Source organism: Leopardus geoffroyi, chromosome D2, assembly GCF_018350155.1.
Source record: "Leopardus geoffroyi isolate Oge1 chromosome D2, O.geoffroyi_Oge1_pat1.0, whole genome shotgun sequence".
NCBI lineage: Eukaryota > Metazoa > Chordata > Mammalia > Carnivora > Felidae > Leopardus > Leopardus geoffroyi.
In genome coordinates this window covers 12,388,597-12,415,647 of record NC_059334.1, presented here as the reverse complement: position 1 = coordinate 12,415,647, position 27,051 = coordinate 12,388,597, and the positions used below count along the sequence as shown (strand labels likewise).

Sequence of the window (27,051 nt, the reverse complement as noted above, 5' to 3'; positions counted from 1 at the left end):
CTAAAAATTTTCTTGGAAAAATTGCTTAAAAAAATTGCTAACTCCAGGTTTGGCAGGAAATAACCTGTCACAGAAATTCTAATGAGCTGTGTAAATACAAGCTAGAAGACAGTTATACACAAGAAGGATTGGTTAAATATTCATATTGCATTGCTGAGGGAAGCCTTTTAATAGTATTAAGAATCTCAGCTACTTTGCAAGAACAAAGATCACAATGAGCATTAACAGTTACTTACATCATCCTTTTGAATTTTAAAATACATGTGTATAATTACTTATTATCTAACTCCCATTAGATGTAAGCTCCAATGGGAGCTATATTTTTTACCCATTGTATCTCTAGCACCTAAAATATTACCTAGTATAATATATATGTGACTTTAAGTATTTTATTGTGTTTCTACTTTTAAAATTACATAATTTCAGATATATTCTCATATAAAATAACAATACATTATTCTCTAGTTAACATACCTTAGTTTGCTAAGACTTTCAAGAAAAGTATTTTATTTTTAATTTTTAAAAAATATTTATTTATTTTGAGAGAGAGAGAGAGAAAGGGAGGGGCAGAGGGAGAGAGAGAATTCCAAGCAGGTTCCATGCCCACCGTGGAGCCCAACTCGGGGCTTGATCCCATGACCCTGGGATCATGACCGGAGCCAAATCAAGAGTTGAATGTTTAACTGACTGAGCCACCCAGGCGTCCCAAGGAAAGCATTTTAAAAATAGGACAGTATCTCATTCTTTGAGCCATTGGGATGAATTAATTAAATTTACACTCCTCTGAAGATCTTCCACATCTTCAAGATTCTTTTATTTTATGACAAAACCATAGTTCTAGAAGCTTGTTTCTCACACTTGAAAAGACTGGATCAGGGACATGATCGTGTAGAACATAAGAGGTAAGCTGGATGGATCAAAACACAGGGGGGTCGGAAGTTTGGAAAAAAAGGTTGAATGCTCTTGGGTAGTGCTAGTTAGTATTGAGGTGTAAGAGAATTTGTTCAAAGCAAGAGGATTCAAAGAAGAAATGAGTCCATTTACAGTGGGAGAGGATAATCAATCAGAAGAGGTCAATGGCACCAACCATGAAATTTCCCTGGGAAGTAGACATAAGTTTAAGGAATATAAGTGCTATGGTATTGTAAAGAATGCACTTCTGGGGTGCCTGGCTGGCTCAGTCCATAGAGCATGCAAGTCTTGATCTCGGGGTTGAGTTCCAGCCCCTCATTGGATGTAGAGATTACTTAAAAAATAAATAAATAAAAGAATGCAGTCTTAAAGACTGAATAATTTAAAATCTGCATAATTCAAGAACAATTTTCTCATAGAAATAAAGGGAAAGCAGGGTATATAGTCTCAGAGCTCATAAATCTATAATTATTGCGCAAGGTTTTGAAATTTTTTATAGATTATTTTTGCTAAAGGTTCTAGAGTTTTAACTTCTAAATTCACAGCATGAATAATTATCGAAGCAGTCATTTAAAGTACTTTACAGTGTTTTAGCACATCTAACTTGTATTCCAAAATTATTACTTTTTTTTTTCTTTTTTTTTTGAGCACGAGAGAGAGAAAGAGAGAGGGAGAGCAGGGTGGAGCAGAGGGAGAGGGAGAGAGAGAATCTTAAGCAGGCTCTATGCCCAGCTCAGAGCCCCGTCTCACAACGATGAGATCATGACCTGAGTTGAAATCAAGAGTCGGAGGCTTAATTAACTGAGCCACTCAGGCGCCCCTGTATGCCACAGTTATTAATTTCAGGCGTATTTTCCCAGCACTGGCACCACCATTTAATCAATGCTTGGAGGAAAAAAAAAAAATTTACTTATAATAACAAAAAGCCAGCAACACAATAATAAGCAAAATCACTACCAGAAGTGCTTCCCACCTTTAAACAACATGATGCACATCATTAAATATACTTTATTTCACATTTTGCTTGTAAGACAATATCTCTATATCATACTATTTCCAAATCTGCAGCCACACGACACTATATGAATGTGTCTTCTTGATTAAGGAAAGGCCATTAAGAGATGAAATTGATCCCACTAGAAATGATCCCTTCAGCTTTGGAACTCTAAGACAATTGTCTGCGAATAATTGGTAATCTCTATGTTGTTGTTTTGAACTGATATTCCAAAATTTTATTGCTGTGTGTTTTGGGCAACATCATGTCCAGAAGCACTCTTGTGACCATCCCTTTCTTCTACATGGTTAGTGTTTTCCGCTCTACTGGATCGTTCATATGAATACAGTCAGTAGTGTGGTGGTAAATGTTTAACACCTGGCTTTGGGCTGGGGGCAGTGGGGGGTGGCCCTAAGTTGTCATGGTTGTCTATGTCCCTGGTATAAGTACTTCCGTTCCTGGCCATTTTCAAGCTATCAACATGGAAGAGGTGTGCAAAATTGGCTCCTGCAAGCCAGTGTGAGCCAGCTCCGACACTCCCCGAAAGTGTTCTTCAAGCTCAGTTTCCAATCCATTAGTGGGGCTTGCAAACATTTTAGTGGGTAATAAGCAGCATTTTTAAATGAAGAATTGGAACGCGTTGTATAACACGGGTATTGTTTTGCAAATTTTTGTTTTCCTGATTTTCAGTATGTATGTAACAAGTCACGATGGAAACGTGGTTCTTATTGTGGCTGGCTTGTCCCAAGTCTGCCAAGCACCGCTGTAGTTAGTAGCTTCTCTTTTTAAACACGGAGATAGAAACAAAACGAAATCAAAATCTTCTTTTTACCCCACTGCTTTCTGAGCTACGGCAGTTTCTCTGTTTTTCACAGCGAAACTTAAAATATTGATTAGTCGTGATTTCTGCCACTTCTTCATCTCGTATTTCTCAACCCACTTCCAAGTCAGTCACTGATGACCTCCATGTTGCAAAATCCATTGGAAATTTCTATGTTCCTTGACCTCTCGCAGCATGTGACACAACTGGCTGCTCTTCCTTAAAGCACTTCCTTTCTTTGGCTTCTAGAATACCACTCCTGGCAAGGCTGCATGGCTGCCTCTTCTCAGTCTCTTTCATGGACTTTTCTTTTCCTGACTTATCTCCCCAGGGCTCTGTCCTCGATCAGATTCTCCATCTATCTACGCTCTTAGGTGACCTCATCAAATCCCATGACTTCATCTCACATCATTGTCTCCTTTGCTTTGCTTCTGCCATGCTTGTGGCCTCTCTGTTCCTGAACACACTGAATGCATTTCTCAGCCTTAGGGACCTTGCGTGAGCTGTTCCCTCTGCCTAGAATGCTCTTTCCCAAGATCTGCCATGGCTTCCTCTTTCACTCACCAGCAGTTCAAAGATCACCTCTTCGGAGGGGCTTTCCCTGGCACCCAACTGAAGTAGCCACCCAAGTGCTCCCAATGACACCATCCTTTTTAAGTCTTCTCTGAAACTCATCACTATCTGTGTCCCCCATGGGAATGTCAACCCTGTGGAAACAAGAATAGTGAAAACCCTCTGTCCTCATGGAGCTCATCATTTGGTGGGTGAAGTCATATAAAATAAAAAGGTCAATTATACAGCACATTGGCATATGGAAAGTTCTAGAGAAAAATAAAGGCAGGAAAAGTGATAGGAATTGTGTGTGTGTGTGTGTGTGTGTGTTGGGAGGGTGTTTGCAATTTTAAATATGGTGGTCAGGAGAGGCTTCGCTGAAAATTGATATTTGAGTTTAGGGGGACTTTACGGGGAAAAGGAAATGTCAGATGCAAAGGTTTGGGGAGGTGTGACAAGCGTGCCATAAAAATACGAAGAAGGCCAGTGCTTGCTGCAGAATGAGAGAGGAGGCATGAACATGAAGTAGGAAATGAAATGAGTGTGTGTGGAGATGGTGGGCAGATCATGTAAGGATGCGGATATCCACTCAAAGAAGGAACATCAGTCAGTGGCAAGTTTTAGCAGAGAGGTAACATTGTTTGAATTATGTTTTGTCCTGATCCCTCTGGTTGCTGAGTTGACATCAGACTGCAGGGGAACAAGGGCAAACGCAGGGAGACCAATTATGAGGCTTCTGCAATAATCCAAGGAAGAGATATGGGACTTCCATTTATTTATGTCTCTTCTTTAAAAAAAAATTTTTTTTTTACATTTTTTCATTTTTGAGAGACAGAGAGACAGAGCACAAGCGGGGGAGGGGCAGAGAGAGAAGGAGACAAAGAATCGGAAGCAGGCTCCAGGCTGTCAGCACAGACCCTGATACAGGGCTCCAACTCACAAATTGCGATATCATGACCTGAGCCAGAGTCGGACGCTTAACCCACTGAGCCACCCAGGCGCCCCTATGTCTCTTCTTTGCGTCTAGAAGTGTCCCACGAGGCAAACACTACAAAAACCTTTTAGTATACCTGTACCCCTTATCACTGTGCCTTGTCATGGTGGGCATTCAGCATATATTTGTAAGATTTTAAATGATGTAAAAACATACTGAGCTCATTAAAACAGGGACTAATGAGTGGGTTATTTCTAAGAATAGGTTCTCTGGTTTTGCGGATATTTTAATATAGAATTACTTCAACACTGGATTTCTGGCTCGTTGACTTAGTCACATTTGCACTTAACAAAGAAAAAGAGCACTGATGTGTATTGAGTTCAACTTCTTTTGCAAAGGAGAGGTACTAAACCCAGGCAAAATTATGTAGATATTTAATTGCTCCCCACCTTGTCAATAACCTATTATTTCAACTCAATATTCAGTGTCTACTTCACGTAAAGCGTTACACTGGGCATTGGGGGAACATACAAGACAAGTTTCTCTTTTCAATTTAAAATCGAATTAGATACATAAAACACAACCCGCAGAAGCAGAAGTACAAATCCAAGGTAGAGCATGTCAAGGGTTAAATGCAGCTATTGAAACTGGATCCTAAAGAGTGAATCAAACTTGGAAAATGAGTAGGAGGAGAGAGAGCAAAAAGGAATAGTAAATCGGAACGTGAGTTCACAGGTATGGGATTTGTGATGAATTTCTCAATTTAAATACAAAATAATAAAAACCAAAGCCACCGAGAAGAAAGCCCAGAGCCGGGACACCAAAACGGTCTTTCAAAACAAACGTGGATACAAATCCAGCAGAGACAAGTAGGAACGTGAGAACTTTGCGGCCCCTAACAGAAAACAAACTGAAAGCAGCCAGCTGTCCAAGGTACATGACTTTATTTGTATCTCTCTGTTTTTACAGCAAACTAGTGGTCAGTGTGGGTCCTTGGGTGAGCAATCGGTCCTTTACTGAACATCTCCTCTGCTCGTTACTGTGCCCCATACTGCTGACATTTTCCCCTAGGGAGGTGTGTAATTTAGGAAACACCAACACACGAAGTAATTGGCGGGTGATCCACAGCGGAGGCAAGTCCGTTAGACTAACCGGACGGGGCGCCCCCGGCTGGGCGCAGTCCAGCCGAACTGACCCCATCCCCCCACCATTTCACTGACACCCCAGGGTGTGCACTGGCAAAAAGGGGCGCGTCCACGTCGGGTTATCTTTCATAGCACCATCTGGACTCCGACCCACGGCAGAGGCCGGGACACCGGAGCCGGCGGAAAGCCCCGGGCCGAGGGAGCATCAGCTTTCTCCTTTCCAACCCATTTCCGTCCACTCCCAGCCCGACTACGGGGCGGGGCAGGGGCAGGGGCAGGTGGGTGCGCTCGGGAATTTGTAAAACACACTCTGCCTTCCTCCCCCTCCGTTCGTCCCGCAGCAAGCCGGTCGCGTTCCGATCCCCGGAGGCTGTGCAGGAGGCCCGGCTGGGGGGTGGCCGCACGCCAGCAGAGGCCCGAGCACGCCCAGCAGACGGAGGCGGGGCCGACGACGACGCCCCCGCGGCGCGCGAACCGGGAAATGGAAGCGGACTGACTCCTCTCGCTTCCCGTAGCCGCCCACGCATCCCGGGATCCCAGACGACGCGCGGCGGCGGAGAAACAGCCGGGTGCGTGGAGCGGCTGCCACGCCGATCCCGCGGTGAGTCGGACGGCGGCCATTCTCCGGGGCGGGGAGCCGCTGGGTGCTGCAGTGGGCGCGCCGGCCGAGGAGGGGATGCGGACATCGCTGTCTCCACTTCGGAGTTTGGTGGGTGGGACCTCTTGGGTGCACCCCGTCCCACCGGTCCTCTCCGCGGCAGCGTGGGGCGGGGTGGCGGGAAAGCTCCCGGGAGGGAGCGGGTATCGGGAGCCGCGGCCCTTCCTGCTGCCCCGCCGCAGACCCTCCCCACCAGGTCTGCCTTCGCACCTGCTGGCCCCCAGCCAGATTGCCCGGGGTTCTCCTGCGCCACCTTTAAAAGGACAAGTTCTGTGCGTTTAGTGGCAGACCTGCTTTGCTCTCCCGGACCCTGAACACGTTGGTGCAAGATGCCGAGTCATTTGACTGCAGTGTTAAAGTTCGGAAACGGAGGTCACTTGAATTGCTTTGTCCGCAAAACATAATAATGGCTCTTTGTGAAGCGAATAAACTGCAGGACCCGTCCGTGTGGCTCCTTTGGGAACAACCGGTCTCATGCAAGCCTGTGGCTTAAATCGGGTCACTCTCTGGTCGCGATGTAAATTATGAATTTGGCAATGGCATCTCTGTATCCTTTCCCTCTGCTCGTATTCGCGCTTCCTGAATTTTACGGAGCAGAAGGAAGAGTTTCGAGGTTTTGACTAACGTCTAAATTAATGACCGTTTAGGGCGTTCAGGTGGTAAACCAAGAAGGATGCAGTTTCTTGTTTTTCTTAATAGAAACTCATAGTTGTGGTTACTGCATATTGTGCTTTGGTGCGATGAGAGAATTGGCGGAAGTAAAATGTAGGAAGTTTTACTTTCGTTTCTCTTTTAGTTGTGCTTGATGTCTTCAAGTCTTCGCTGGAGCTATTAAATGGGTACTTATGTCAGTGGGGTGCTTTCTTCTTTCAAACTGTGGCTAATGCGTAGCAACCCCCCCCTGCCCCCCGTCCCCCATAGTTTTAAGCCACAAGGAAAACTGTATCCTTGTTATTCAAGGGATTAGACTTTTTTCTTTTTGACTAGTTTCCTTTGGAGGAGGAAGAGGAATGCCTTCTATTAAAATAAGAGCTCAAATTTATAAAGCACTTTCTTTCCATTGTTTTATTAATTCATTTAACCCTCAGGACAAACGTGTCAGGTGAATGCTATTATTTTCATTTTACCGATGAGATAAATGAGTGTCTTTGGTAGTTGTACAGGACGATTTGCTATTATTTTATTTTTAGTAATTCCAAGTTAGAGAATTTCTAGGAGTGTATTAAGTTTATTATTTGGTTTATTTCTGTTTGAGCAACCTCGGGATTTTGGTGGTAAAAATAAAGGACAGTTAGTGCTTTTACTTATCACAATTAACCTCTACTCCTGCATTAACGTGCCTGCATGATCTGATAAACTTGTTTCTTTTTTTTTTTTTTATTGAATAGTAGTTGACATAGAACATTGTGTTAGTTTCACTTGTAACATTGTGATTCAGTAGTTATATGAGGTTTATGTTTGGAAAAATGTCTATTCGTGTCTTCTCATTTTTTAATCTGATTGTTTGATATTGAGTTGTAGGAGTTTTTTTTGTATTTTGAATGTTAACCCCTTATCAGATGCATTATTTGCAAATGTATTCTCCCATCCAGTAAGTTTCCTTTTTGTTAATGGTTTCCTTCACTATGCAAAAGCTTTTTATTTTGATGTAGACCCACTCGTTAATTTGTTATTAACAAAATGTGTTTTTGTTGTCCTTGCCTGAGGAGACATCCAAAAAAATACTAAGATTGGCATCAAAGAGCTTACTGCCTATGTTTTTTCTTTTAAGAGTTTTATGGTTTCAGGTTTTATATTTAAGTTTTTAATCTGTTTTAAGTTTATTTTTGTGTATGGCATAAGAAAGTGGCCCAGTTTCATTCTTTGGCATGTAGCTTGTCCAGTTTTCTCACCATCATTTATTGAAGAGACTATCTTTTCTCCATTCTTGCCTCCTTTGTCATAAATTAATTGACCGTGTAAGCGTGGGTTTATTTCTGCGCTCTCTGTTCTGTTCTATTGAGCTATGTGTCCGGTTTTTTTCCCCCATGTGTCTGTTTTTGATTATGTACTTTGTAGTGCACTTTGAAATCTGGGAGCATGGTGCCTCCAGCTTTGTTGTTCTTTGTCAAGATTGCTTTGGCTGTTTGTTTTTGGTTTTGTTTGTGGTTCCATACAGATTTTAGGATTGTTTGTTCTAGTTACGTGAAGAATGCCATTGGTATTTTGAAAGGGATTGCGTTGAATCTGTAGATTGCTTTGGGTAGTATGGGCATTTTAATAACATTAATTCTTCCAGTCTGTGAACATATCTTTTTTTTTTTTTAATTTTTTTTTTTTAATGTTTATTTATTTTTGAGACAGAGAGAGACAGAGCATGAACGGGGGAGGGTCAGAGAGAGGGAGACACAGAATCTGAAACAGGCTCCAGGCTCTGAGCTGTCAGCCCAGAGCCCGACGCGGGGCTCGAACTCACGGACCATGAGATCATGACCTGAGCCAAAGTCTGACGCTTAACCGACTGAGCCACCCAGGCGCCCCAGCATATCTTTTAACTTATTTGTGTTGTCTTCAGTTTCTTTCATCAGTGCCTTGTAGTTTTGAGAGTACAGGTTTTTCACCTCAATGATTAAATTTATTCCTAGGTACTTTATTCTTGATGCGATTGTAAATGGGATTGTTAATTTCTGTTTCAGAGAGTTCATTATTAGTGTACAGAAATGCAGCAGATTTCTGCATATTGATTTTCAATCCTGCAACATTACTGAATTCTTTTATTCTGATAGTTTTTTGGCAGAGGCTTTAGGGTCTTTTGTATGTAGTAGGTCATCTGGAAATACTGACGGTTTTACTTCTTCCTGTCCGATTTGGATGCCTTTTATTTATTTTTTCTTGCCTAATTGCTGTGACTAGGGCTTCCAAAACTGTGATGAATAAAAGTGGTATTGGTGGGCACACTTGTTCCTGATACGAGAGGAAGAGCTTTGAGCTTTTTGCTGTTAAGTATGATATTAGCTGTAGGCCTGTATATGGTCTCTATTACATTTAGGTATGTTCCCTCTGTGCTCACTTTATAGAGATTTTTTTTAAAATTTTTTTTTTTTTTCCTCAACGTTTATTTATTTTTGGGACAGAGAGAGACAGAGCATGAACAGGGGAGGGGCAGAGAGAGAGGGAGACACAGAATCAGAAACAGGCTCCAGGCTCTGAGCCATCAGCCCAGAGTCTGACGCGGGGCTCGAACTCACGGACCGCGAGATCGTGACCTGGCTGAAGTCGGACGCTTAACCGACTGCGCCACCCAGGCGCCCCGAGATTTTTTATCCTAAGTGGATATTGAATGTAAGCTTTTTGTGTATCGAGATGTTCATATGATTTTCATTCTTCGTTTCATTAATATGGTGTATGACGTCGATTTGTGGATATTGAAACAACCTTGAATACCCAGAATAAATCCCACTTGATCATGTGTATGATCCTTGTAACATACTGCTGAATTCAGTTTGTAAATGTTTTGTGGTGGATTTTTGCATCTATGTTCATCAGGGATATTGGCCTATAATTTTCTCTTTTTGTGTAGTGTCTTTCTGTGGTTTTGGTATCAGGGTAATGTTAGCCTTGTAGAATAAGTTTGGAAGTGTTCCTTCCTCTTTAGTTTTTTGGAATACCTAGAGAAGAACAGGTCTTAGCAATTCTTGAAATGTTGGGGTGCCTGGGTGGCTTGGTTGGTTAAGTGTCTGACTGTTGATTTCGGCTCGGGTTATGATCTCATGGTTTGTGGGATCGAGCCCCACGTTACGCTCTGTGCTGACAGTGTGGAGCCTGCTTGGAATTCTCTCTCTCCCTCTCTCTCTGCCCCTCCCCTGCACATGCTCGCTCGCTCTCTCTCTCTCTCTCTCTCTCTCTCTCTCTGTCTCTCCCAAAATAAATAAATAAATAAAATAACCCCAATTCTTGAAATGTTTGGTAGAATTCACCTGTGAAGCTTTCTAATATTGAATTTTTGTTTATTAGGAGTTTTTTGGTTACTGATTCAATTTCATTACTAGTAATTAGTTTCTTCAGGTTTTCAGTTTCTTCCTGATTCAGTCTTGAAAGATTGTATCCATTTCATGTGGGTTGTCCAGTTTTTTGGCATATGATCATTCCTAGTAGTGTCTTATGATCCTTTGTATTTCTGGATATCAGTTGTAACTTCTCTTTCATTTATGATTTTATTTTTTGGTCCCTGTCTTCTTCCTTCCTTTCTCCCTCCCCACCCCTCCCTCCTTCCTTCCCCTCCTTTCCTGCCTTCCTGCCTTCTTTCCTAGCAGGGGAGAGGGGCAGAGGGAGAGAGAGAGAATTCCAAGCAGGCTCTATGCTTAGTGTGGAGCCCAGTGTGGGGCTCAATCCCACAACCCTGGGATCATGATCTGAGCCTAAATCAGGAGTCAGACACTCAACTGACTGAGCCACCCAGGCGCCCCTGTCTTTTTCTTGATGAGTCTGGTTAAAGGTTTATCTGTATTGTTTATCTTCTCAAAGAATCCTTTCATTGATCTTTACTTTTTTGGTCTCTATTCATTTATTTCTGTTCTGATTTTTATTATTTCCTTCATTTTACTAATTTTGTACTGTGTTCTTTTTTTTCTATTTCCTTGAAGTTTAAGATTAGATTGTTTATTTTTTTTCTTTTTCTTTCTTTTTTTTTTCTTTCTTCTTGAGGTAGGCTATGAACTTCCCTCTTGGAACTAGTTTTGCTGCATCCCATAGATTTTAGAATGGTGTGTTTTCATTTGTTGAAAGGTATTTTTTATTTCTCCTTTGACTTTTTTTCATTGGCCCTTTGGTTATTTAGTAGCGTGTTCTTTGGTCTCCACATGTTTGTGGGGGTTTTTTTGTTTTCTTTTTGTAATTGATTTCTAGATTTCTAATTCCACTGTGGTTGGAAAAGTTGCTCGATATGATTTCAGTCTTCTTAAATTTATTGAGACTTATTTTGTGGCCTAACATGTGATCTTTCCTAGAGAATTTGCATGTGTACTTGAGAAGAATTTGTAATCTGCTCTTTTTGGAGGGGATGTTCTGAATGTATCTGTTCTGTCCACCTGATCTAATGTGCCTTTCAAGGCCAGTGTTTACTTACTAATTTTCTGCCTGGATGATGTATACAATGATGTAAAGTGGGGTGTTGAAGTTCCCTACTGTTACTGTATTGCTGTTAATTTATCCTCTTGTGTTTGTTAGTATTTGTTTTATATATTTAGGTGCTTCTGTGTTGGGTGAATACATATTTATAACTGTTACATCTTCTTGTTGGGTTGATTTATCATTATGTAATGCTCCTTTGTCTCCTGTTTCAGTCTTTGTTTTAAAAACTGTTTTGTCTGGTACAAGTATTGCTGTACCAGCTTGCTTTTCTTCCCTATTTGTGTAGAATGTATTTTCTATCCTTTCACTTGGAGTTGGTGTGTGTCTTTAGATCTTAAGTGAGTCTCCTGTAGGCAGCATATAGATGTTGAAGAGAATGTTTTTTTTCTTATTGCATGGGTTTTTTTTTTTTTTTCCAATTCCTTATTCCCTCATTTGCTGAAGATTAATTAACCATAACATCACAGGTTTATTTTCTATTTCTATTCTGTCCAGTTGATCTATGTGTCTATTTTTGTACCATATTGTTTCGAATACTGCAGTTTTGTAATATAACTTGAAATCTGGAATTGTGATACCTCTGGCTTTGTTTCTCCTTTTCAGGATTGCTTCAGCAATTCAGGATATTTCATGGTTTCATACAAATTTTAGGATTATTTGTTATAGTTCTGTGAAAAATGCTGTTGCTATTTTGGTAGGGATTGTGTTGAATGTGTAGATTGCTTCGGGTAGCATACACGTAGTTTTTCGGTAGCATCAGCATTTTAACAACATTTGTTCTTCCAACCCCCGAGCCTGGAATGTCTTTCCATTTGTGCCATCTTCAGTTTCTTTCACCAGTTTTCAGAGTACAAGTCTTTTACCTCCTTGGTTAACCTTATTCCTTAGATATTTTACTGTTTTTGGTGCAATTGGAAATGGGAGTTTTCTTAACTTCTCTTTCTACTGTTTCATTATCAGTGTATAAAAATGCAGTAGATTTTTGTACATTGATTTGGTATCCTGTGGCCTTACTGAATTGCTTCAGCAGTTCTAGTAGTTCTTTGGTGTGGTCTTTAGGGTTTTCTATGCATAGTATTATGTCATCTGCAAATGGTGACAGGTCTTATTAACTAATTTGGGTCCCTGCTATTCTTTTTTCTTGTCCGACTGCTGTGGCTAGTACTTCCAGTACTGTGCTGAATAGAAGTGGTGAGAGTGAACATTCTTGTCTTATTCCTGACGTTAGGGGAAAACCTCTTCAGTTTTTCCCCATTTAGGATGGTATTAACTGTGGGTTTTCATATATGGCTCTTATTATATTGAGATATGTTCCATTTAAACCTACTTTGTTGAAGATTTTTCTCATGAATGGATGTTGTACTTTGTCACATATTTTTTCTGCATCCATTGAAACTACCGTATGGTTTTAATCCTTCTCTTATTGATGTGGTGTATCATGTTTATTGACTTGGGAATATTGAACCACCCCTGTATCCAAAAGTAAGTTCCATTTGATCGTAGTGAATGATTTTTTCAATGTATTGTTGGATTTGATATGCTAATATTTTGTTGAAGATTTTTGCATCTGTGTTCATCAGAGATATTGACTTGTAGTTCTCTTTTCTTGTGATACCTTTATTTGGTTTTGGTATCAGGATAATGCTGACCTCATAGAATGAATTTGGAAGTTTTTCTTCCTTTTATCTTCTTTGGAATAGTTTGAGAATAGGTAGTAACTCTTCTTTAAATGTTTGGTAGAATTCACCTGCGAAGCCGTTTGGTCCTTGACTTCTGTTTATTGGGCATTTGTAATTTTCAGATTCAGTTTCATTGCTAGTAATCAGTCTATTCAAATTTTCTATTTCTTCTTCAATTTAGGTAGGATATGTGTTTCTAGGAATTTATCCATTTCTTCTAGCTTGCCTAATTTGTTGGCATACAGTTTTTTATAACATTGTCTTACAATCCTTTGTATTTCTGTGTTGTTCTTTCTCCTCTTTCATTTCTGATTTTTTTGGTCTTACTTATTTAATGAGTCTGGGTAAAGGCATATCAATTTTGTTGATCTTTTCAAAGAAAAGATCAGCTCCTGGTTTCACTAATCTGTTCTATTGGTTTTTTAAGTTTCTGTATCCTTTATATCTGCTCTAATCTTTATTGTTTCCTTCCTTCTGCTGGTTTTGTTTTTTTTTTCTTCATAGTTCCTTGAGGTTTAAGGTTAGATTGCTTAGTTTGTTTTTTTATTTTTAATGTTTATTATTTTGACAGAGAGAGAGAGCAAGTGCAAGTGGGAGAGGGGCAGAGAGAGAGAGGGAGACACAGAATTCAAAGCAGGCTCCAGGCTCTGAGCTGTCAGCACAGAGCCTGACATAGGGCTCAAACTCATGGACCACAGTATCATGACCTGAGCCAAAGTCGGACATTTAACTGACTGAGGCACCAGGTGCCCCTAGATTGTTTAATTTTTGATTTTTCTTCCTGAGGTAGGCCTGTATTGCTCTAAACTTCACTTTTATAACTGCTTTTGTTGCATCCCAAAGATTTTGGGCTGTTGTGTTTTCATTTTCATTTGTGTCCATGTATATATTTTTTTATTTCCTCTTTGATTTTTTTGATCGACCCATCCATTGTTTAGTAGCATGTCTTAACTTCCATGTATTTGGCTCTTTCCACATTTTTTCTTGTGGTCAACTTCTAGTTTCACCGAAACTAGAAGAAAAGCTGCATGGTATGATTTTGATCTTTTTTTAATTCATTGGTGCTTGTTTTGTGGCCTGACGTATGATCTGTTGTTGAGAATGTATACTTGAAAAGAATGTGTTTTCTGCTGTTTTAGGATGGAATGCTCTGATGTCTGTTAAATCCATCTGATCCAAAGTGTCATTCAAAGCACTGTTCTCTTGTTGATTTTCTGTTTGGATTATCTGTCCATTGATATGAGTGGGGTGTTAACGTCCCCTACTATTATTGTATTACTATTGATTAGTTCCTTTATGTTTGTTATGAATGGTTTTATGTATCTGGGTGCTTCCATATCAGGTGCATAAGTATTTATAATTGTTATATCTTCTTGTTGGGTTGTCCCCTTTATGATTATATAGTATCCTTATTTGCCTCTTGTAGTCTTTGTTTTAAAGTCTGTTTTGACCAATATAAGTATTGCTACTCTGGCTTTCTTTTTAAATCTGTTTGCATGATGTTTCTCCATCCCTTTACTTTTAGCTTGCATGTGTCTCCTTCTATTCCGAATGATAGCCTTGCTTGATAGAGTATTATTGGCTGCAGATTTATTTCCTTTCAGCACTTTGAATATATCATTCTACTCCCTTCTGGCCTGCATGGTTTCTGTTGAAGGATCAGCTGATAGCCTCATGGGGTTCCCCTTGTATGTAACTCTTTTCTTTTCTCTTGCTGCTTTTAAAATTCTCTTGTTGTCACTACTTTTGTGCCATTTTAATTACTATGTGTCTTGGTGTGGACCACTTTGGGTTGATTTTCTTGGGGGCTCTCTGTGTCTCCTGGATCTGGATGTCTGTTTTCTTCCTGGATTTGGGAAGATTTCAGCTATCATGTCTTCAAATAACACTTCTGTCCCCTGTTTTCTCGCTTTCCTTCTAGGATTCCTATAGTATGAATGTTGAGCTTGATGGAGTCACTGAGTTCCCTGTTCTCATTTTGCATAATTTGTTTCTTTCAACTGCTCAGCTTGATTACTTTCCATTACTCTCTCCTCTAGGTCATTGATTCATTCTTCTGCTTTGATACTCTACTATTTATTCCATTAGTGTATTTTAATTTCATCTATTGTGTTCCTCATCTTCGATTTTTTTTTTTTTTTTTTTTTAAATCTCTGTTCAGTGTCTCACTGACATCCTCCACTTTCCTCCTCAAGTCAGGTGTGTACTTTATGGCCATTACTTTGCATTGTCTATCTGGCATATTACTTGTCTCCCTTTTGCTTAGGTCTCCTCTGTGGTTGTGTCCTACTCTTTTGTTTGGAACATATTCATCTGTCTCCTCATTTTGTCTAACTCTCTGGATCTGTTTCTTTGTGTTAGGAAAGTCACCTGCATTTCCTGCTCTTGAAAATCATGGCTTTATGAAGAGGAGCTCCTGTCCCCTGAGGGGTATCTGGTGTGTGTTGCATGCGCCCTGCTGTTGTGGCTGAGCCACTTTTGACTTCAGCTCATTCATTTGCAGCGGCTGTCTTTGCCGGTTGCGGACAGCGTTTGGTCCCTGTGGTGTTAGTGGACCAGTCTCGGGCTGCCTTGGGCTTGAGTTGAGTCAGAGCAGGCATTTGCCAGAGACGCAGTAGCTCCGAACTTCAGGGTGAGCCGTCTGCGTTGTTCCCTGAGAAGCTTTAGTTGGTGGGTGGGGTCTGCAGTCAGAGCAGGTGTCTGCCCCCAGCCCACTGCTGGGTGGGTCCACAGTCAGACTGGTGTGTGTGGTTATCGTCCCCTCTCTCCAGGGCGGGAGTCACCTAGGAGTGGTGCTGGCCCCGGTTGGGGCTGCTTGCACATGGCCAGGCTTGTGGCCCTGGTTTGAATGGGCTCCAGCCGAGAGCGTTTTGGAGGGGGTGGACCCCCAACATGGGGGCTAGAGGGGTGCGGTGGGGCAGTGGTTTTAGTAAGGTTTGCCTGCTGCTGGTTTTCTCGCAGGAGAGGTCCTGAAGCAGAATGAGGCAGGCCTGGCTAGAAGGGGCAGATTCCTGAAGCAGTGGAAGCAACTCAAGTGGTGAATGTCAGCACAGCTTTGGCTCCCACAGGTGGCTGTGTGTTTATTCAGGGTAGGGAGAGGGAAATAGTGCTCACCAGGGTCTTTGCTCCTGGAGCAGTACCCTGTTGATCTCTCTTCCTGCTGGATGTGCTCTGAGATGAGTGAATACATCTCCCATGTGCCTCAGGCATTTTTCAAATTGCTGCTTATCTAGGCAGTATCTCTGGGCTGTTTGTTGAGCCATTTCTTTAAGGTCAGGGATTCAGCTTCTCTCCCTCCCGGCTTTCCCATAGCTGAGCCCACTGATTTTTAAAATTCCAGGTTTAAATCCCACTGGTTGTATGAACTCACAAAATCTAGCCCCTCCGGTTTTCAAAGCCAGATGTTACGGGGATTTGTCTTCCCTGTGGGGTCTTGGTGTGATAGTCCGTTTCCCTTCTCTGCACCTGTGGGTTCCTCCCTCCTGGACTGTGTGTTTAGCTTTCCACTGTGTCTCCACCCTTCCTACCCTCTTCTATGTGGTCTTTTTTCTCCATTTAGTTGTGGAGTTTGTTCTGCCTTTGGGCCATTTTCTGTTTTATGCTGGTATGAATGTTATCTGGGAACACCGTGAACTTACGGTCCTCCTACTCCACCATCTTCCCACAGTCCTCTACCTTGTGTGTTTTTGTTTTTGTGTTTTGTTTTGAAATCCATTCAGCCATCCTAAGCCTTTTGATGAGCATTTAGTCCATTTACTTTTTTAAAGTAATTATTGACAGGTATGTATTTATTGCCATTTTGTTGATGGTTTTCTGGTTAATTTTGCAGTTCTCTTGCTCTCTTCTCTTGTGACTTTATGACTTTCTTTCATGTTATGTTTAGATTCCTTTCTGGGTTTTTTTTTGTAATTTCTTGCATTTTCCCTTGGCTGATGTTCTCACTGTTCATTCGCTCTTCTCCCTGGTTCAGTAAGCATCTTTTTGACCATGACTTTGAACTCTTTATTGGGTACATTGTTGTGTTTTGTTTCATTCTTTTTCTGAAGTTTTGTCTTGTTCTTGTGTTTGGAACATACTGTTCTGTCTCGTTTTGCCTAACTCTGTGTTTGTATGTATGAGGTAGTTCAGCTCTGTCTCCTGGTCTTCTTGTTCTTGAAGGAGTGGCTTTATGTGGATGTCCTGTGGGGCACAGACATGCACTCCCCCTTGGCCACCAGAGCCAGCTGCTTCAGGGTTCTCCCCTGCAGCAGGGCTACGACTGTGTACGTGCTCTGGTGGGCAGGGCTGGCCTCCTGCCCCGCTGGCTGTTGGGCCTGGCTGAACCGCTTCAGGTTGCTCTGCTGGGCAGGGTCGCTGTCCTGTTGGCAGCAAGGCCATGCTGAGACATAAGGTTATGTGGGGCTCTCAGCAGTGTGCACCCCCTGACATGAGCAGTCTAGAAAGCGGATTCCAAAATGGTGTCCACCAGGATCAGCATGGCAGAATGAGAGAGCAAAATGACTGCCGCCGGTGTCTCGGTTCCCGGGGAGAGGCCCAGCTGTCCTAGCTTCTCTCACAGATGCTCCAGGGTTAATAAGTGGGTCTCCTTCACCTCTGGTCTGTGTGTTTTTTGGTCTGGTATTTTTGTACTGGTTTCTGGGCCGAGGGAGTCTTCACACAGGCCCTTCAAGAATGGGTTTTCCTTCCCCTATAGTTCTATAGTTTTCATGGGTGATTCCTGTTGGTTCTGAAAGCCAGCTGTCTTGGGGGCCGGGCCATCTGTGCAGGATGGAAGGGTTGGTTGGGGTGCCTGATGTGAGCTTGAATCTCTGACTCCTCTGGGAAAATTTCCATGCCTTTGAGATCTGTCTGGACTGTGGAATGCCGTTGCCTGGGGTGTGGTTTTTCCATTCGTGAGGCTGTATCTCTGCCTCTTCTTGCCGAGGCTCTGTTCATCCAGATCCCAGGTCCCCTTCAAAAGGAGGTAGTCCGTGTGTAGCAGTAGAGTCGCTGTGTCCGTGGGAGGGGGTGAGCTCAGGATCTTCCCGTGTGGCCATTTTGAGCCCTCTCCTCTACTAATGTATATTTTAAGTCACTGTTTCCTGTTTCCTGCTGATCATCCCAAATTGTTTGGCGTGTAAGTACACAAGGGAAGGTACTTCCCTGATCTGATCTGGGGGTCAGATCGTTGATGGTAATAGCAACCTGTTATTTGGTAACTACCAGTAAACTAATATAACTTAAACTTGGAGACAGTTATGATATGAAGAAAAACGATGCATGCTAATTTTTCTTTCCCTCTGTTTTGATTTTACCCAGGACAGGTGCCTCCATTTCAATCTGAGAAGTCTTAAAACCTTCGATCATATGTAGAATAGAGACCTCAATCAACGATAAGGTGGAAAAGAATGATGTTGTCCCTAAACAACCTGCAGAATGTCATCTATAACCCGGTAACTGATTCCTATGAAATCACTTTTTATCTGTGGCAGGATGTAGAGCAAATCCAATTGGATAGTAATTATCCATTCCTGGGGAGGGGAGACCATCAAATTCAGTGAACGTGTATGGAAAGTACCCACTGTGTGAGAGGGACTGTGCTGGGTGCTGACCGAAAAACAGATACAGCCCTCGGAGCTCGGTCTGGTGGAGGACAAAGTCACAGTGACCGTACAGGGTGGTGAGAACGTGTTCTGAATGGAGAGCATGGGGTCTGGTGGAGGGAAGCTGACTTTGGTGCTGGGAAGATCATCACAAGACAATATTTTAAAGGAAAATGGATTCATTGCTCTAAAAGTTTTTAATTTTCTTTCTTAATTAGACCCTGGTCATGAGAAGTAAATGTCTCAGCTTTTCCCTTGCCTTTCAAATACTGCTTCGTACTTGAGCAGGGAAAAGGCCAAAAGCTAGTGGCAAGATGGAGAAAGAGAAGAATGAGGGTCTTGTGGTTCAAGGGCCCCAGGGACTGCAGTTGCTGGAACTTTCAGTGTACGTCCTTGGAAATAATGAACTGGTTTTAGTTTTACGTGGTGATTAAGAGTCTTTAGAAATGTCTAGTTTCCACATATATGAAGCTGGATCCTGAATTTAGGTCTAAGATAGAGTTACTTTTTTTTTTTTTTTTTTAAATAACCCTGTGTCCCCAGAGACTCGTGGGCAAGAGAGGGATGGTGAGGGTCCTCGAAGCATGACCCTGACCCAGTCTCATTTTCTTGTTATTTACTTTGTAGTTGTAACTCTTTTTCTTAACCTAAGCTTTGACGTCATTGTGCAGAATGAGGTACCATCGCCACTTCAAGCAAAACTCAGTTTTAGAAGAAATAGCCTTAAATAGTACTGGCTTCAGAAGGAAGACTTACTGGATTTGAAGTCAGTGAGACATTTAAAACGCTTTTCTGGATCCCAGAGTTCAAAACATCTCAAGGTTGTAGACTGACTTTCTGCCAAGCTTAAAAAAAAAAAATGCTGCCTGTCAAGGGTGACTGAAGTACCGTGTTGGCTCCGGCCTGGAGGGGGAGGGACGGTCAGGTTACACTCCTCAGGTGTGCGCTTCAGTAAGATGACTTCTGTGAACGTGACTCCGAAAGCAGTTTTGCAGGTTAACGTGCGCGCGCATCTTGATGCGAGCACACGGACAGTTCCCGATTTTCTGGGGTTAGCACAGGCAGCTCTCGGGTTGAAACACATCGACGCTGACGTTCGTTTCCTGAGGAAGGGCCTGGGGAAGTGGTGCTGCCCCAGGGCAGGAAACGCAGCCAGGGCTCCCAGAAAGCCTTGCTGCCGTTCTGAGCATGGTTCGTGGTGACAGTGTCCCAAAGCAAATAATTTTGGCAGATGGCATATGTATATGTACGTATATATATGTATATGTATAGTCTCTTCTCACAAGCAGAAAAGGATGGAGGTAGAAAGATTGAACTGAATAGCAAAAATGACATTGAAGTCTGTCTTTAAATTTCATTTCTTTTTTTTTTTTTTTTTAATTTTTTTTCCAGCGTTTATTTATTTTTGGGACAGAGAGAGACAGAGCATGAACGGGGGAGGGTCAGAGAGAGAGGGAGACACAGAATCGGAAACAGGCTCCAGGCTCTGAGCCATCAGCCCAGAGCCTGATGCGGGGCTCGAACTCACGGACCGTGAGATCGTGACCTGGCTGAAGTCGGACGCTTAACCGACTGCGCCACCCAGGCGCCCCTAAATTTCATTTCTTAAATACTCACAGCACTGAGCACGCACACTCGGCTCCAGCTCTCCCTCAGGGTTTTGACTGATCACTAACAAAATAACCATAACGCAAGAAAGTAGTGTTTTTGAAGGCTAGCTCGTACAGTGTCCCGGCTGATTACCTTAAAATCTCAGGAATTTTAGCGGTGGCTCGGATTGGCTGTTGCGAGTTAATAGGCCACTTGTAACCATTCATTCCACCTGGCGCTCAAAAGCTCACCATTCCGCTCTCCTTCGGAAGCTGGCTTCCACATTATCTTTTCCTCCTTTGTCCCTTACCATTTGACCTTAAAACAAAACAGTAAAATCTTTTAACCTCCGAGGTCCCTTCCAGCCTCTGTTCCCTTGTTCTTCCCTTGCTGGTCCCCGTCCTGAGAGCGTCAGCGTCTGTTTCTGCGGACTTGATGTCCTCACCACAGCTCTGCCCTCTGGTTTTTGTTTTTGTTGTTTTTTTACTCTTTCTTAAATTTTTTTCAACTCTTTCTTAATTTCTTTCTTGTCTTCACTAGTCGTGTCTTTTGCCTTCTCTTTGTGTCTTTCCTGATCATCGTCAGACCTTTTGAGCGTGTACACAGTGTATAAATTGTTCCGGCCTTTTACCTGAGGCTCCCGCTTCTTAGACTTCGTTCAAAACCAAAGTCGTGTGTCTTCCTCCCTGGATCAGCTCCCCTCTCTTGGGTTTGTTTCCGTTTCTGTCCGTGTCTTTCTGCTGTTTAACTTCTGCTGTTCCTGTGCCGCCAAGCCCCGCATAGTTTGAACAGAAGCTGCGTTCAGAATTTCATTTCATTTGTGTCAAACGTCAGTGGCTTTTCCTTTATCATCGTTTTTAAAATCCGAAGAGAGTATGCGTAAACCATTTGCAAGAATTCAAAGAGTATTTGAGGGTTTCACGAACACATAAAATTGCCATCTACCCTATGCTCAGTTCCCCTCCCTGAGGGCAGTCACATTCAGCAGGTTTTGTAGATCCTTCCTGAGAACACACGTGAGTGTCCGAGCGTGCGTGTTGTGTGTATCACTTCATAGATCCTGTTTGCTTCCGCATCTGGGTCGCACAATAGGATCCCCCGTTTTACCGAGTGCTTCGCACGGAGCGAGGGCTTGTGGCAGCCCGCTTTTCCAACAGCATTTGCTCTCTTCTGCTCTCTTCATGTCTCTGTGTCACAGTTTGGAGATTCTGGCAATATTTCAGACTTTTTCTTTATTATCATGTTTGTTATGGCGATCGGTGATGACAGCTTCCTGAAAGCTCAGATGATGGTTTGCTTTTTTAAGCAATATTTTTAAGTTAAGGAATGCACTCTTTTAAAGATATAATGCTATTGCACACTTAACAGACTGCAGTATAATGTAACCATAACTTTTTTTTTTTAAGTTTATTTTGAGAGAGAGAGAGAGAGAGAGCGAGCATGCACAAGCAGGGGAGGAGCAGGGAGATGAGAGAGAGAATCCCAAGCAGACTCTGTGCAGTCAGCTCAGAGCCCGATGTGGGGCTCGAACCCACGAACTGCAAGAACAAGCTGAAATCAAAAGACACTTAACTGACTGAGCCACCTGGATACCCCGAAACAACTTTTTTATGCACTGGGAAACCAAAAAATTTATCTGAATAGCTTTATTGCAGTGTTCACTTTATTGAAGCGGTTTAGAAACTGAACCCACGATATCTCCGAGGTATGCCTGTATATAAACTGTTGTGTATGCGGCTTTTTTCCATTTGATACATTTTGGAGAGACTGGCACACTTACAGCTTCTCACTTATTTTCATGGCTGCATAATTGGGCCACTGTATGGATATACTATAACTCCTTTAACCAGTTTCCATTAAAGGACTGTTTCCTTTTGTGATTGTATCTAGTGCTGTGATGTACATCCCAGTATATGCGTCTTTAAGCATACGTGCTAGTATTTTATCGGATAAATCTGTAAAAGCGGAATCACTGGGCCAAAAGATAGGATTGCCATTTCATTATCTTTTTTTAATCTTCCTTATTTTTCCGTGTCCGAGATGTTGACATTCTTCCCGTATCGAAAGGACTTCCTTGATATGACTGTGCAGCCTGACCGATCGATCGTTCTCTCCTTTCTCTCTCATTGGCTGCATCAAGGTCTCCGACACACACCCCATTGTGATGATTCACTGGCACAGTCCTGCTCACGGCTGTGACTTACTGTAGTGAAGTGATAGCAAAGTCATAAAGGGAGAGGCACCTGGGGCAAAGTCTAAGGGGGACCAGGCGCAAGGTCCCATGGGTCCTCTCTCAGTGGAGTCACCCAAGATGGACTTAAATCCCCCAGCAGCAAGCTGTCACGGTGCATGTGAAACGTCGCCTACCGGGGAAGCTCATCAGAGACTCACTGCCGGGAGATCGTATCTGGAGCCGGTCTCGCAGACTGCTTCTGCCTAGCACGTACCGAAATTCCAGACTCCTGGAAGGAGAGCAGGTTTTTAGCATAAACTGGATTGTTTGCACACAGTTTGCGAACAGGAGACCACCCTTTTCCGTGTGGGTGGTGGGTGCTGTCCCCAAATCCAAGTTCCTAGACACCAGCCAAGGGCCAACCTCGTAAGGAGGCCACCTTTCAAGGACAGCAGTCAGTTCTGCTTTGTTCACTTTTCTGCACACTCCCTCGCTTTACAAACCCATCGAGGCTTTGCCCCTGACTTTTCCTTCCTCTCAGTTTATCTACCTGCATATCTTTAATAATCACCTCTGCTCTGACTTTAGAGCATGAGTTCTGGCCCTTCACTTAACTTGTGCTGAATCTCCCACTCTGTTCAGTCATACAGGCTCTTTCTTAGATGTCCTGCTGAGCCGTTGAACGGGAAGCGTTCAGAACTAAACTCATCATCCTTCTGAATCAGTTTCCTCCCCAGTTTCACCATTTTAGTTGGTGGCCCGATATAGATGGTTTCCTTTGAAATATTTCTCGTACCTCGCTCTTCCTCTCCCCGCATGCAGTGTCTGCTTCCATCAGCCTGGATTATATTTTCTCCTTATGCCAGGCTTCCTGCAAGTAGCCAGTCTCCCAGATAACCCCTGCCCTCCGGCACATTTTTACCCCCCTGGACTGTTGTTCCTAAACCCCGTTTTCATTATATCATCCTTTTTGTTTTTAACATATTAAAAAAAATTGTTTTCATGTTTGTTTAGAGAGTGAGTGTGAGTGGGGGAGGGGCAGAGAGAGAGAGAGAGAGGATCCCAAGCAGGCTCCACCACTGTCAGCGCAGAGCCTGGGGCGGGGCTCGAGCCCATGAACCGGGAGATCATGACCTGAGCGGAAATTAAGAGTCCGAGGCTTAACCAGTTGAGCCACACAGGTACCCCTCGTTGTATCTCTCTAAAATCTGACCCTGCCTGTCTGGCACTGCTCCCTTGCTGCTTACTCTCTAGCAGACATGTTTTATCTTTTCCTGCCTCTCTGCTTTTGTAAATGGACTTTTCTACCCGAACTGGCTTTCTCCTCCTAAGCTCCCAGCTCAAATCACACCTCCACCATAAAGTGTCTCTGGGCAGCTCGGAACTCTTTATACACTTTTCTGAAGCACTGATTTGGCACTGGTTTACCACCCCATATTTTAAGCCGTTGAGTCAGTCGTGGTTTGTAGTTGCGAGCATAAAAGCCAGTCTCTAAGCAGAGATGACTAATTTATTAATTGCTAAACTAAGATTTATCAAATGATACTGCGTGGTTCTCCGGATCGCTGGTAGGTTTGAAGAACCGGACTTTGCAAGGCCTGGTCACGGACAACGTCCAAAGTCCAAAGTCCTGCCTGAAGTGTTTCCGCCGAGACCTCTGGCGCCACCCCTGGACACAGGTGGTACTGGCAACACCGCCAGCGCCTCGTCTGTGCCTGCGCGTGGCCGCTGCCCGCTGGCGGAGCGAACGCCGCCTGATTGCGGCTTCTCGGCCCTGGCTCCAACTTCGAGTCTGAGGCGGGGCTACTGAGTGACAAGGGTTTCGTCGTACACCCTTGCCGCTCGCTGCAGTCTGGATGAGGCCGAATGTTCGCCAGGTGGAGAGGATCTTCCAGTCGTGGAAGGAGACTGTGATTCTGAACAGCCAGAAGGTCATGTTTCTCCTCTACTCCTTCCACGGGTATCTGACTTCTTCCCGGCTGTACTAGAAGCGCCTCACGGATGGGCCGTCGTGCGTCTTTCTAGCTGGAGTCCACCCACGACCGTCGTGTGGAGCAGACACTGAATAAGTAACCCTGAAACAGGCGAAGCGGGATGAGTCAGGATGTTTTGGGAGAAAACACTAAACTCAACGAGTGGGGCTTAAGCTTCTGGTATCGTCTCCAGAGCGATCGTAACTGTGTTTTAATTTTTTTCCACATAAATTATTTGCGAAGCATCAAAGCTTGAAGTTGCCTACAAAATCATGCCCTTCTCGCTTTTCACAGGAGCAGTTTTGAGTTGAGTCTGTGGGCTGCAGGGCATTTTGTGTTACGTGGCCCAAGTCCCTCGAGAGTTACATCATTTAGGGTGCTCTCCCAAGCAGAAAGCATTCGTCCAGATGCCGAAAACAGCAAGTGACTAAAATGTTCAGCGCTGTTGTTTCTTAGACTGGAACAACTGAGTAACGATTGCAAAGAACGTATTAACAGTGATGGGAATAGATTATTGGTCACAGAAAGCCCTTTCCAACCCTAAAATTATGCAACAAAACTTGCGGTTATAAAAATATAAACGCTTATTTTCGGGAAAATATAAAAATACATGATGAAAAACACAATCCCGTGCCTCAAGAAAACTATTAACATTTTGGCTTATTTTTTTAATGTTTATTATTAACTTAGTTGGGATCAAACCGTGTATAGTTTTGTAGGCTCTTTTCTCACTGATATTATCCCTAACATTTTTGCATTATTAAACATTCTGCATCAATAGAATTTGAACAGGCGTAAGACTTGAAGCTACAAAAGCAGGTCTCAGTTTATTGAGACTTACGCTGAGGAAGGGAATCCGCCGCGGCCCGGAAGATGAGTGTGCGAGCGGAGGGTCTTCCACGTTCTCTGCACAAAACCCACGGCTTTGACGGGCGGCTGCGGCCACACCGTGCACATCTGGGGGGTGTTCTTGGGTGTGACGGGCGCTGCTCATCCCAGCCGCCCTGCCCGCTGCGTCTGCCGTGATGCCAGATGCCCGCCGGCCTCGGTTACTTCCAGTTTTCGTTCATCTCTGCTCGTTGGTTAAGGCCACGACCCGCGCTGCTCGTCCTGCGTGTGGGGCTGCCAGAACCCCGGCACCGGGCTGGCGGGAGCGCGTTCGTCTGACCTCGGTCCTAGGGATATAAAGGAGCCGGCCCGCCCCGTGCAGCTCACGGGCCGGGCGGGGTGTACGGTGCCGCGGCCCAGGGTCCGGAAAGGGCTCCTCGGAGGAGACCGCGCTTGAGGCGAGAATTTCAGCTTAGGAGCGACTAATCCGCAACCACTTGGATGTGCCCTCTCTTGTTTTAGGCCTCAGCTCTTGGCGACCGGCTACCTTGGAGAGGTTTTAGCATGCGTGTCACAACTCGGGGGAGCTTGGCGGGAGGTCTGATGGGGTCCGGCCGGCTTGGCTTGCTCCGACGCTCCTGAGCGGAAGAGGGTGGGGGTTGTGATGCCGCGGACGCAGCCGGTGGACGGGGAGCGTGGTGGGGTCACCCCTGCGGAAGGAGAGCGACAAGATCTGATGGTGTGTCCGGCCCCAGACAAAGAGGTGGGGCTCCGGGTGATGAGGGGGCAAGAGGAGACACGGATACCGTGTCGAACCCAAGCCTGTGGCCGGGACCGGGTCAGGCCACGGGGGGTGCTGCGTCCGGAGAGGCCACAGGCGCCCAGGGTCATCCCTGAGGTCTCGTGGTTCTGGTTTCCAGCAGGGCCGGTGAGCTGCGGGTGGGAGGCCTGGCAGGGGTTAGACACCCCCATCCCAGGTGTGGGGGAGGGGCTCACCTGGTGCCCCTCTACAAGCGCCCGGTGAGTGTCCCAGTCTCCATCAGTGTGGGCACGGGACCTGGTGCGGTCTCGTCCTGCCGTCGGGATCATCCATGGAATGTTAGGAAAAGGGGAGGGGACCTGACTTCCAGCACGTTGTTTTTTCTAGATCATAATTGTCCTATTAAGTATTTTATTTCACAAAGCCCCCGGCCAAATAAAATGTTCTGTGAACTTTTAGCTGTGTCTTTTCCCACAGAACTCAGGTGTATAGATATTGTCACTATCTCAGCTGTTTGAACAGTGATTTGGAAAATGCCAGATTCTGAGCAGATTTGTATGCAGACTTTCAAAATGTAGTCTTACCGTTTTGTTTATGTAAACGTACATTTGTTAAAATCATTTTTCCTAGGTAATCCCCTATGTCGGGACGATTCCTGAGCAGTTGGAGCCTGGAACTTTGATTGTGATACGTGGGCATGTTCCTTGTGATTCGGACAGGTAAAAACCATGGTGTGAGATGGAGGAAGTGACTAAGCTGTCTTCTCGTGACTGTGGAACAACCACAGAAACTGACGTGGGGGAGACCATTTTGATACTCTTGAGGCCAAGGTGCCGAGGAGACTGGAATGAAGACCGAAATCAAAAAACTTGAGTTTTTCATTTTACTGTTCGAAGTGTGGTTGGAATATGATCAGATACACGGTTAATGACAGGGACTGTGGTCAGATGCCAGGGACGAGGTCTGGTTGCCGTCTAACACCCCCACGGCATCTCTGAAGATCGATTTCGGGCTGTTTTGTCTGAGGCTTGCTTTGGGCACAAATTGCGGACTAGGCGGTGTCAGGGCCGGGCCAGCACTCTGTGGCTGATGCCCGGATAACAGTGGTTTAAATAAGTGAAAGTGAAGTCTGAAGGAGAAAGCCCAGACATTTCCAGGTGACTGTCATCTAGAGAAGCAGGCTTCGGGGTCACCGTTCTGCTGCCCCCAGGGCGAGGTCCTTCCTGTTTCTCCTGGCTCGCGGCAGCTAGAAACCCGGCCCTCGCTTCCATGTTTTGGGTAGCTGGGAGGGTGCGCGGGGGTGAGTCGCGGGTTACTCAGCTCGCCAGGCCTCCACCTGCAG

At 44.1% G+C, this 27,051-nt stretch overlaps 1 protein-coding gene across 17 annotated transcripts in view; it reads left to right on the top strand.

Annotated features, from left to right (window-relative positions):
- The first annotated feature begins 862 nt into the window (after positions 1-862).
- LGALS8 (galectin 8) overlaps positions 863-27,051 on the top strand; it is a 35,382-nt gene continuing 9,193 nt past the window's right edge. For 2 of the 17 annotated variants that reach the window (XM_045437251.1, XM_045437241.1), the window contains exons 1-5: positions 863-902; positions 5,003-5,145; positions 5,699-5,958; positions 18,102-18,235; positions 26,340-26,428. In XM_045437251.1, the coding sequence (XP_045293207.1) occupies positions 18,191-18,235; positions 26,340-26,428 (134 nt within the window). In that variant the 5' untranslated portion in view covers positions 863-902; positions 5,003-5,145; positions 5,699-5,958; positions 18,102-18,190. Of the gene's footprint in view, positions 903-5,002; positions 5,146-5,698; positions 6,067-6,119; positions 6,388-6,815; positions 7,041-15,164; positions 15,436-18,101; positions 18,236-26,339; positions 26,429-27,051 lie in introns of those variants that run through there. The other 15 variants (XM_045437245.1, XM_045437243.1, XM_045437242.1 and 12 more) reach the window with 15 other exon arrangements.